At 33.2% G+C, this 12,772-nt stretch overlaps 1 protein-coding gene across 1 annotated transcript in view; it reads right to left on the reverse strand.

Annotated features, from left to right (window-relative positions):
* Positions 1-12,772, reverse strand: part of PCCA (propionyl-CoA carboxylase subunit alpha) — a 618,789-nt gene that overhangs the window by 317,628 nt on the left and 288,389 nt on the right. Inside the window, exons 14-15 of the mRNA XM_044669343.1 lie at positions 12,689-12,757; positions 10,509-10,584 (exon numbers count right to left, since the gene is read on the reverse strand). Coding sequence (XP_044525278.1) covers positions 10,509-10,584; positions 12,689-12,757 — 145 coding nt within the window. The remainder of the gene's footprint in view (positions 1-10,508; positions 10,585-12,688; positions 12,758-12,772) is intronic.

A 12,772-nucleotide genomic window follows, 5' to 3' on the forward strand; every position in this document is an offset into this window, starting at 1 on the left:
TAAGTGCATTGAAATCAACTTAGAGAAGAATAATCAGATCCATAGGGGCAGAAAATTGATTCACGCCCTATAGAGAAGTAGAAGGGTAACAAATGGACTGGTGGGGAGGGAAGCAACACTAGGGAGGGAGAGGGCTTGGGAGGGAGCACCACATAGCTTTAAAGAACAATAAGAGGGGAATAAGAAGGGAGGGGGGAGAAAAGGAAGTACAACAAGGGAGGGGATTATAGGAACTGATTAAAAACAAAACACTGGTATAGAAGGAAACAGTGAAAGAAGAAAGGACAGGACTAGGAGAGAGAATCAAAATGTCTGGGAATGCAGAGTTGATAATTATAACTCTGAATGTGAATAGGATGAACTCACCCATAAAACTGAAGCAAATAGCAGAGTGGATTAGAAACCCAAACCCAACCATATGTTGTTTAGAAGAAACACATATTAGACAGACAGACAGACATAGAATGAAAATGAGAGGATGAAGCAAAATCTTTTGGGCTTCAAATAGGAAAAAGAAGGCAGGGGTGGCTATCATGATCTCTGACAAAGCGAAAGTAAAAATAGATAAGGTTAAAAGAGATAGGGAAGGTTACTACATTCTAATAAAAGGCAGTATAAACAATGAAGAAATATCAGAACTCAATATGTATGCACCAAACGGAATAGCTTCCAAATTTCTAAAGGAGAAGCTAGTGGAGTTCAAGGATGAAATAGATAGCAAAACCATACTAGTGGGGGACCTGAACCTTCCCCTATCAGATCTAGATAAATCAAACCAAATAATAAATAAGAAGGAGATAAGAGAGGTGAACGAAACCCTAGAAAAATTTGAGTTAATAGATATTTGGAGAAATATAAATAGAGACAAAAAGGAATACACCTTCTTTTCAGCAGCACATTGAACATTCACAAAGAAAGACCATGTAATAAGGCACAGAAACATGGCAAACAAATGCAAAAAAAGCAGAAATAATAAATGTAATCTTCTCAGATCATAATGGAATAAAAATAGTTATTAGTAAGAATACATGGAGAGGCAAACCAAAAACAAATTGGAAATTAAATAATATGATTCTCCAAAATAATTTAGTGAAAGAACAAATCACAGAAACAATAATTTCATTGAAGACAATGACAATGATGAGACATCTTACCCAAACTTATGGGATGCAGCCAAAGCAGTTCTAAGAGGAAAATTTATATCACTGAGTGCATATATTAACAAATTAGGGAGGGCAGAGGATAATGAATTGGGCATGCAACTTAAAAAACTAGAAAATGAACAAATTAAAAATCTTCAGATGAAAACTAAATTAGAAATAGTAAAAATTAAAGGAGAAATTAATAAAATTGAAAGTAAAAGAACTATTGAATTAATAAATAAGACTAGAAGCTGGTATTTTGAAAAAACAGATAAAATAGACAAAGTATTGGTTAATATAATTTTAAAAAGGAAAGAAGAAAACCAAATTAATAGTATCAAAAATGAAAAAGCAGACCTCACCTCTAATGAAGAGGAAGTTAAGGCAATCATTAAAAACTATTTTGCCCAATTATATAGCAATAAATTGAACAATCTAGGTGATATGGATAAATTTGCAAAAATATAAATTGCCTATATTAACAGCAGAAGAAATAGAATACTTAAATAATCCAATATCAGAAAAAGAAATTGAACAGGCCATTAAAGAACTCCCTAAGAAAAAATCACCAGGGCCTGATGGATTCACAAGTGAATTCTATCAAACATTCAAAGAACAATTAATCCCAATAATATACAAATTATTTGATATAATAAGCAAAGAAGGAATCTTACCAAACTCCTTTTATGACACAAATATGGTACTGATTCCAAAGCCAGGCAAATCAAAAACAGAGAAAGAAAATTATAGACCAATCACTTTAATGAATATAGATGCAAAAATCTTAAAGAAAATACTAGCAAAAAGACTCCAGTGAGTGATAAAGAGGGTTATTCATCATGATCAGGTGGGATTTATACCAGGAATGCAAAGATGGTTCAACATTAGGAAAGCCATCCACATAATTGACCAAATCAACAAGCAAACTAACAAAAACCACATGATAATCTCAATAGATGCAGAAAAAGCCTTTGACAAAATACAACACCCATTCATACTGAAAACACTAGAAAGTATAGGAATAGAAGGTTCTTTCCTAAAAATAATAAACAGTATATATCTTAAACCATCAACAAGCATCATATGCAATGGGGATAAATTAGAAGCCTTGCAATAAGATCAGGTGTGAAACAAGGATGGCCATTATCACCTCTTTTATTTAACATTGTACTAGAGACACTAGCAATAGCAATTAGAGAAGAAAAAGAAATTGAAGGTATTAAAATAGGCAAGGAGGAGACTAAGCTATCACTGTTTTCAGATGATATGATGGTCTACTTAAAAAATCCTAGAGAATCAACTAAGAAGCTAGTAGAAATAATCAACAACTTTAGCAACGTTGTAGGATACAAAATAAATGCACATAAATCATCAGCATTTCTATACATTTCCATTAGAGCAGCAAGAGGTAGAAAGACAAACACCATTTAAAATCATCCTAGACAATATAAAATACTTAGGAATCTACCTACCAAAACAAATACAGGAATTATATGGAAACAACTACAAAACACTTTCCAAACAAATAAAACTGGATCTAAACAATTGGAAAGCCATTGGTTGCTCATGGGTAGGACGAGCTAACATAATAAAAATGACCATTCTACCCAAATTAATTTACCTATTTAGCGCCATACCTATCAAACTACCAAAAAGCTTCTTTACTGAATTAGAAAAAACTATAACAAATTTCATTTGGAAAAACAAAAGATCAAGAATATCAAGGGAAATAATAAAAAAAATGTGAAGGAAGGGGGCCTAGCAGTACCAGATATTAAACTATACTATAAAGCAGCAGTCATCAAAACAATATGGTACTAGCTAAGAGATAGAGGGGAGGATCAGTGGAATAGACTTGGGGTTAATGACATCAGCAAGACAATGTATGATAAACCCAAAGAGCCCAACTTTTGGGACAAAAATCCACTATTTCACAAAAACTGCTGGGAAAATTGGAAAACAATATGGGAGAGATTAGGTTTAGATCAACATCTCACACCATACACCAAGATAAATTCAGAATGGGTTAAAGACTTGAATATAAAGAAGGAAACTACAAGTAATTTAGGTGAACACAGAATAGTATACTTGTCAGATCTCTGGGAAAGGAAAGATTTTAAAACCAAACAAGAGTTAGAGAAAATTAGAAAATGTAAAATAAATAAGTTTGATTATATTAAATTAAAAAGTTTTTGTACAAGGGAAAACAATGCAACCACAATCAGAAGGGAAACAACAAACTGGGAAAAAATCTTTATAACAAAAAATTCTGACAGAGGTCTAATTACTCAAATATACAAGGAGCTAAATCAATTGTATAAAAAAATCAAGCCATTCCCCAATTAAAAAATGGGCAAGCGACATGAATAGGCAATTTTCAGATAAAGAAATAAAAAGTATCAATAAGTACATGAGAAAGTGTTCTAAAACTCTAATAATTTGAGAAATGCAAATCAAAACAACTCTGAGGTACCACCTCACGCCTAGCATATTGGCTAAAATGATAGCAGGGGAAAGTAATGAATGTTGGATATGGCAAAATTGTGACATTAATGCACTGTTGGTGGAGTTGTGAACTGATCCAACCATTCTGGAGGGCAATTTGGAACTATGCCCAAAGAGAGATAAAAGAATGCCTGCCCTTTTTGATCCAGCCTTACCATTGCTGGGTTTGTACCCCAAAGAGATCATAGATAAACAGACTTGCACAAAAATATATATAGCAGTGCACTTCGTGGTGGCAAAAAACTGGAAAGCAAGGGTATGTCCTTCAATTGGGGAATGGCTGAGCAAATTGTGGTATATGCTGGTGATGGAATACTATTGTGCTCAAAGGAATAATAAACTGGAGGAATTCCATGTGAACTGGAAAGACCTCCAGGAATTGATGCAGAGTGAAAGGAGCAGAGCCAGAAGAACATTGTACACAGAGACTGATATATTATGGTAAAATCGAATGTAATGGACATCTGTACTAGCAGCAATGCAATGACCCAAGACAATTCGGAGGGATTTATGGAAAGGAACACTATCCACATTCAGAGGAAGAACTGCAGGAGTAGAAACACAAAAGAAAAACAACTGCCTGGACACTTGGGTTGATGAGAACATGATTGGGGAAGTAGACCTGAAAAGACCACACCCATGTAACTATAAATAATTTGTAAATAAGTCTTCACTGACCACACCAGTGGAAATGTGAATTAGCTAAGGTGGGGGGGAGGGGGTAGTTGGGGGATGGGAGTGTGTGTGAAGGAGGTGAAGGGTAAAGTAAAAACATGACTTATGTAACCAGGGAAATTTTTTCTAAAAATAAAAATTATTTAAAAAAATTAAAAAAAAGAAGTAAAGCAATAAATTTGGGGAAAAAATTTAGAGACAGTTTCTTGGATACAGGTCTCATATTTAAATATATAGAATCTTGATCAATGACACATGTAAAACCTAGTGGAATTACATGTTGGTTACAGGAGGGGGTGGGAGGAAGGGAGCAAAAGAACATGAATCATGTAACCACGGGAAAAAACTTCTTAGATAATCAATTAAATAAAATTTAATAAATAAAAAAATATAGAGAGAATTTTGTCTAATATATAAGCAATTCCCATATTGATAAATGGTTAAAAGATATGAACAGATAGTTTCTGTATGAAGAAATAAAAGCTATATGAATCACAAAATCATAGATACATGAAAATTGCTCTAAATCATTATTGATTAGAGAAATTCAAATCAAAATAACTGGGATATCAATCTCAATTTTAGATTGGCTAAAATGAAAAAAGAGAAAAATGATAAATATTGGAAAGGATATGGGAAAATAAGGACATTACTACATTGTTGGTAGAAGTATGAACTAAACCCAACAATTTTGGAAAGCAATCTGGAATTATACTCAAAGAGTTTATAAAACTGGGTATAGCTTTTGACCTAGTAATATTACTGTTAAATTTACTTCCTATGATGACAAAGGAAAAGAAATTATATATTCTAAAATATTTATAGCAGTTCTTTTTGTGGTAGCAAAGAACTGGCCAGAGTCAACGTGAACATATTAAGCATCACCATGTTAGAGCCAGTGTTATATGACTGTTATAGGATAAAGAAGACAAGGTCTTCTGATGGTATGAGGAGCTGAAGCTGAGTGAACACTAAGGATAATGGATGACACAAGGTCTTCTGATGGTATGAGGAGCTGAAGCTGAGTGAACACTAAGGACCCCACAGGAGTATTTGTGAATAAACTAATACAACCAGCTTCAATATAACAGTGTCCCAGGAATAAGTAATCAAGTAAAGAGACTGTAGAGGTTAGATCACACAGCTTCTTTGACTGCTTATCCTGGCTCCAACAATGGATAACACTAGTGACTGAGGCTTAACTTTAGTTTGAGTAATCCCTCTTCCTTCAGATACCCAAGGAGATATTTGATGATCCTTTGGGTAAGAATGACATCCACCTAAGTAAGTTTCAAGATTTAATGATAACAGACTTAGGGAAAGGGAAAAAGGGAACTGAAGGAAAGAGGTATAAAGGGAATCCTTGGCTAAAGCTACAGATGGTCAGGTGATATCAAATCAAAGGTAGTCAGGGTTTGAGATTAGCCGTAAAAGAGGTTTGCTTTTCTCAGTTGCAACTTGACCAGGCCAGGCTGCTTAACCTGAACCAGGTTGTTTGATGGTATTTATATTGCTTTTTCTTAGATGATCAATTAATTAGGATGTATAGTATAGAGTCACACCAAAATTGAGGGTATCGTACTGATCAGAGCTGGATGTAGGTATCCTAAATTGATTTGGCCTACCTAACTCCCAACCAAACCTCCCCCAAATCCCTTCTCCAAATTGAGAGAGCTTTTGGTCCCAAATCCTGCTATTTATAGTCTGGCAGCAACAGACTTTTGCCCTTGCAGCAGGCTTGGTTGATTCTAAGTTCCAAACTGCCAAATGTCAATCATTCTGCTCTCCATTTTGCACAGAAGAAATGATATTACACTAGTAAAGTCACCATGGAGGAAAGAGTAAAGAGCGAGGAAAGGGGGTGGGGCTTTTTGCTTCTATTTTGAATGAATGGTCTCTTCAGCTGTACCATCTGCTTCTTATCATATCTGACCATCTCTGGCAAGTCTGAGCCAGCTAAATGGAGAATCAGAGCTATCCTTAAAATTAAAAAGGCTGAGTCAGCCTCTCTTTCTCTCTCTTTCTCTCTCTCTCTCTCTCTCTCCCTCTCTCTCTCTCTCTCTCTCTCTCTCCTTTCCTTCCTCCCTCCTTGTCTGTGAATCTGGTAATAAGCCTCCAGATTAATTATATTCATAACAAATTTCAATGTTCTTATTTTGAGTTGCAAATATCATATCTGTCATTGTACTGTAATACCTTAAACTTCATGTCAACAATATCCCTTACTCCTTTTAATCTTCTTCCTTACTGTAAACTCTTTTTTTCTGACTCTAAATTAGACTTTATAATAATAAACAGATTTTATATTCATTTGTCTCTCATGTAACTGGGAGATCAGTTAACCATTGATTTAATATAACATCCAAACTTCTATTACACCAATTATGCTAAGAATCTTGTCTTTCCCAGTCATTTCCTTTACAGGTAAAGAAATTTATTTTAAATATATATATATATATATGAACAGAATTTATCTTTGATCAAGAGTTACTTAATAAGAACCTGGAGGTATTTGCAGAAGTTTGCAAATAAGGCATCTTCTTATAGTGAGAACTCTTAGGGGGGAAAGGCAGTATTTCTAATCACATCTTTAGATGACCGCCTAAGAGAAAATTACTATCAAGTATACCCTCAGGTGATTGTCTTAAGCATATTAAATGAAAGCATAAAAAAATTACTACATGCTTTTAAGGAAAAAATGAGTCAGATATGTAAGGTCAAGTGTATCTGGAATGTGAGGAAGAGATTCTTTTGGAGAGAAGACTTGATATTTCGAGAAGAAATTTAGAGCTAACATTGATAAGTCTATTTTTACACTGAAAGATACTTAATGAGAATTCTTTCTACCTATAGAAAGACATTTGGGATGGATTATGAACTGTAGTGACTGGCAATCTCTAACAAAATATAACATTATATCCTTAGAGGCTGATACATAAAAAATTTAACTAGAAGCACAAAGCAAGAACGATTCTAATAATCCATTTAGTTTCAGAGTACAGGAGGAATAAAACATGTAAGAAGAGAGAATAGTAGATTTTTTCTTTTTTTTTAAACCTTTAACTTCTGTGTATTGGCTCATAGGTGGAAGAGTGGTAAGGGTGGGCAATGGAGTCAAGTGACTTGCCCAGGATCACACAGCTGGGAAGTGTCTGAGGCCGGATTTGAACCTAGGACCTCCCGTCTCTAGGCCTGACTCTCAATCCACTGAGCTACCCAGCTGCCCCCTAAGAATAGTAGATTTAAAATGAGAAAAGACCTCCTTAGAGGTCACACATAATCTGATAGAAAAGTAGGTAACGGTTTCATATTTAAATGAGATGCTATACTATATCAGATCAAAATGAAAAATCTCTTGCAAGAGAGTGATATGATATAAGTATCATAATTTATTATAGCAATATATTTCTAAAGTATAAAAGCTACAAACCATAGCATGCTACAGTAAAACAAAAATCAACCAAGAGAAACAGAAGATACTCAAAATAAGCCAGAAATATTCATTTGAAACTACACATTAGACAGTAAATTAATTTGTTCATATTTTCTGGATCCATTATATCAATATAAAAGTGTTGCCCCAATGAAGAGGTTAAAAGAGCCTAGAAACCACCTTAGTCAGCAAACATGATATACTTGTCAAGGGGAAAGAAATGGTAGCTAAGGGCATGAAAGATTTATGATACAAACTCATTTGCAAAACACTATGAAGTAAAAGATAATTGACTTTTAGAAGCAGTATTGCCACATATAAAAATGAAAAGAAGTAGAGGCTAAAACAAGTCTAAAGAAAGGTTGGAATAGAGGGTAGACTGGTGGGTGGCTCAGTTGATTGAGAGCCAAGTCTAGAGATGGGAGGTCCTAGGTTCAAATCTGGCCCTGGACACTTCCTAGCTCTGTGGCCCTGGACAAGTCACTTAACTCCAATTGCCTAGCCCTTACCACTCTTTTGCCTTGGAACCAAAACTTCCTCTTGGTTCTAAGATGGCAGGTAAGGTTGTTTTGTTTTTGTTTTTTTAAGAAACTTGACATGAGAATCAACTAAACTATATAATCCTGAGACCACTTAGATAAAACTAGAAGAGGACAACACTAAGGAGACAATTAAGGACTATAAGCTTACTAGAAGAACAGTAAAAATAAAAAACCCTAAATACCATGTATAAGAAATAAGAAAATTGCCCAGCACTTCTAAACACAAAAAACAAAGTACCAGTTGAAAGACTCCATAAGAAACGTCCAGGGGGGAAAAATTTTTTTTAAATACCCCTATGGGTAAACTTGAAGACAACTTAATTAAATTTCACAACTAACAAAGATGAACAATAAATTCTAAAGGTGAATAAAAGAAAAGGTTTCAAAAATATAAAGGAAATTAACACAAGACTATTTTCTAACCAATGGAAACTTCAGAAGGGAAGAGTATCCTAAACATCAAGGGAACCCAAGATAAAATCCAAAAGGGCATAACCAGCAAACCTGAGCCTAATCATCTATGAAAAAAAGATGTAGATTCATTCATAAGAGTCAGTCACATTTGAAACATTCCTAACATTTTCCACCAAAAAGTGGACAATTACTTGATTTATAAACATCTCTAACAGAGACTCAAGAAAGGAAAATAAATAAAACTACAATGGAAAGAAACAAAAGTAACGAAATAAATTGTTCTATCTCTGGAGAGGAATACAAAGGGAAAAATTCAAAACACCTAGAGGTAGCATGTTGTATTTCCAGTCCCAGGTCACAAATTCAACACATAAACAAGTGACCTGGACTTTTCCTGTAGGATAGTGTTGGGAAAGGACTGCAGTTATATATCTTAGAATAAAACAGGCACATCTATCACTCTGGAGAGGGTATCTTGAATTCAGGCCCTAGGCAAAATATAGGACCACATACCTGTCACTGACACTGAGAGGAGAAATCAAAGACTCAGATGTTGGGGGCAGGGTCTATGGTGATGTCACTCTAACCCAGTGATAAATTCAAAGTGTCAGATATTTAGGAACTAACAAAGGTCACAGGGCCATCCTAGTGACCAACAATCAAATTTCATCCTGAAAGTTCCCTCAGTTCCTATACCCTTTCAATTCTGGTATAACACTCTATCCTGGGAGCCCTTTTTATCATTATTAAGTTCTTCTCATAAACTTCATTCTGAAGACTAGTAAAAGCCAGACATCATTCATTCCTATGCAGGATCTATTTCTGACTATCTGAACTTAACTACCTCTGGCACTTAAATATTGTCTCTGATAGGAATTCAGACTCCTGCTTTCCTACCATCAGTATTACTTTTATAATTAAATGTGATGATTAGAATTGAAATAGAGGAGAGGGGAGACAAATAAGTTGAGGAGAAAAAGAGATGGAGAATCACCAAAATGGAGGGAGAAAGATTCTTCTTAGTTATGAGGAAGAATTAAAAGAAAGACAAATTTTTCTTTAATTCTGACATGTCCCCAAACTAGTCTAAATTTGTGAACTTTATTAAGATTAAATATTTAAAATATTTCCGTAAATGTTCGATACAATTAAAAATATGTTTTAACTTCATAGTGGGCAGCTAGGTAGCTCAGTGGTTTCAGTGATACTTTGAGACAGGAGCACTTGGGTTCAAATCTGAGATCAGATCTGTGTGATCCTGGGCAAGTCACTTAACCTCCTTTGCCTAGCCCTTACTACTTTTCTGCCTTAGAATCAATACTCAGTATTCTAAGACAGAAGGTAAGAGTTTAAAAAACAAATAAATTAAGTGAAATATTTTTTAAAAAATTCTTTATGACCAAACCTAGAAAAATACCCTGTAGCAGGCAAGAACCACAAATTAACCAGTTAAAATAAGTTTGTAATTTTTCAAAAGGATGAACTCTTTTCATTTCACTGAACCTTTAAGATAATACATTCAAATTTATAATTTTCTAACAATCTATAGCATAAAATATAAATTGTAAGTTTAAATACTTTAAATTGAGAGTTCATGTGTAAAATCTTATTAATGCTAAATAAGTGAAATATACCTATAATTAATCATGTTGTTAACACATGCCTTTTCTATTTCAAATTGCAACTATAAAGAAAACTTTTATTTGATTTGCTAATTGCTACATTTTTAACCCAGGTCTTGGATACCAATATACCACATAAGAATACCATAAGAGAAACCCACATTTTTGTAGTTACCTCGAATGACGTAATTATCCAGAGCTGCTTCCATTCTCTGTAGTGCTTCAGTTCTATTAGAACCATAAGAAATTAACTAAATGCAAAAATAAATGATGTACTTAGATCAACTATTTAAGAAAAATACGACAACTTACTCTAATAAAAATGTTCACATATACACTGTAAAAATTTTCTAAAAATTCCTTTTAGGCACATGTATATGTGTATATATGTGTTACATGGTGTTGTACATTATTTTTACAGAAAATAAGTATGCAAGCTGAAATCTAATTAATATAAAGATCCAGCTATGTCTTTCAGGACTATTGGTTTTTTCTATAGACCATTATAATATAATTAAAATCTGATTCAAAATGTTGACACTTGTCTGATCTGATAAAGGGAACATCTATCTCATGTAGGATATGGTAGTTTTCACCAAAAAGAAAATGAAGCTGTCCGTGAGACTTGGTTGGTTCAGGGGTCTAAGGTTCAAACCACTGATAAAGTTTCCTGGCCATCTAGTATAAATGCCCAGGCATAAGAAGTTCTCTTGCTTTATACACCCTGCTGAGTAGGCAAATATGGAGGTAGGATGCTATAGCCTTACTAATTATTCTTTATAGCCTACTAAATACTTTTAAAAAATTAAATTTTAGATAATCAATTATCTCTTTATGTTCCAATAAAGAGTGTAAACAAATCAGTCAAAGTCAGGCCTAGAATAAAAATATCCTGTAAATTATTTTTTAGCAAATGTATGTATTCTTAAATTATCATTTTAGATGTATCAGTTTTAATAAATGAACTCTGAAAATGGCATTATTTAAGGCATTTATTGAGATTAGCAATTTTATGGACCTTTCTATCCGAACTTTAGTGTGAGTACTCAAATGACGTGGATAAAGTTAAGAGAGAGAGAGATAATATCTATTTTTAAAAGTTTTGCTATCTCTGATAGACATCAGCTGCCCATAATATTGAAATCTTAGGTTTTTGTTTTATTGATAATATTTTTGCTTCTTTCATACACTATCTTTTCTGCCTGTAAAATTTTAATTACATGGAATATAATCATTATGCTAAGATTTTTGCACCTACAAATTTCTAAAAGAGAAATACAGTTAAACTTAGTTAAATTTACTTAAAGACATGCACATTTATGCAACTCTGTAAATGAAACACTATAATATTTAAATTTTTAAAATGTGTTTTATATATACAGGTAAAACATACCTAGAACCTATTTAATTAAGAAATACATGTAAATACATGTAAGAAATACAACTTTGGCATTAGAATTGGAACTATTTAATGTATAGGGATCAAACTAAATTCCTTTCAGAATAATGAATAAACATCATTGTTTCCATGAAAGAATAATGTTAAACTCTTTATAAACATTATACCAAATTCTGACAAGTTATTTCGTGTATGTGGAGCCTTCAGGGATAAAGTCCATCTCATCATAGCAAATAAAGATTTTCTAAAAATAGTGATTATTTCCCTTATTGAGATCTAAAGAATACTACTACTTTCAGTGAATTCACATTTCTCATTTTCCTTTTTCAAACAAAAACAAAAACAACTGTTCTAAATACTTCACAGATAGATCCTCTAGCTACTATTAATGGTATAGACCTAAAGAGAATGAAGGAAATACTTCTACTCTCTTATATAAATGAGGTACAAACTTTTGACAAGTCAGTTAATTAAGTAATCAGCTACGTGTAAAATTTTTTATTAATTACAAAATGGCAAAAAGCCATTTGTATACAATATGTACTGCTAGCTAAACATATGAGAAAAAGAGCAATTTTGTTACTTCCTTGGTCCCTGGTCATTTATGATTTACCAGTTTTTCCTTTTGTGCAATTATTAGGATTTATTTCAATATTTTATTACCAAATATACATATATATTTACTTAGTAGTATGCACACAAAATAAAACTACACTGCTTATCATTCAAAGTATTTTTTTACTGACTAAAGAAAAAAACCAAAACTAATAAGGCACTAACATTTCTGTAAAAGGAAAAATAATTATTTGTTTTCACCATTATTGTTTTGCAATTCATATTTCAAATAATTAGGTATCACATGATTCACATAAAAGTGAAATCTGAAAAATTTACAATTAAACACATTGTCTTTTGAGTAAAAAAGTCAAAGGAGACGAAAAAGACAAGGAACTAACTTTTGATATCATTGGATCATAATAAATGCTAATATCACTTCCTGGTTGGATCCCACTGTCAACTCGGACCTAGGAAAAAGGGAA

The sequence above is a fragment of the Gracilinanus agilis genome, chromosome 3 (assembly GCF_016433145.1).
Source record: "Gracilinanus agilis isolate LMUSP501 chromosome 3, AgileGrace, whole genome shotgun sequence".
Taxonomy (NCBI): Eukaryota; Metazoa; Chordata; class Mammalia; order Didelphimorphia; family Didelphidae; genus Gracilinanus; species Gracilinanus agilis.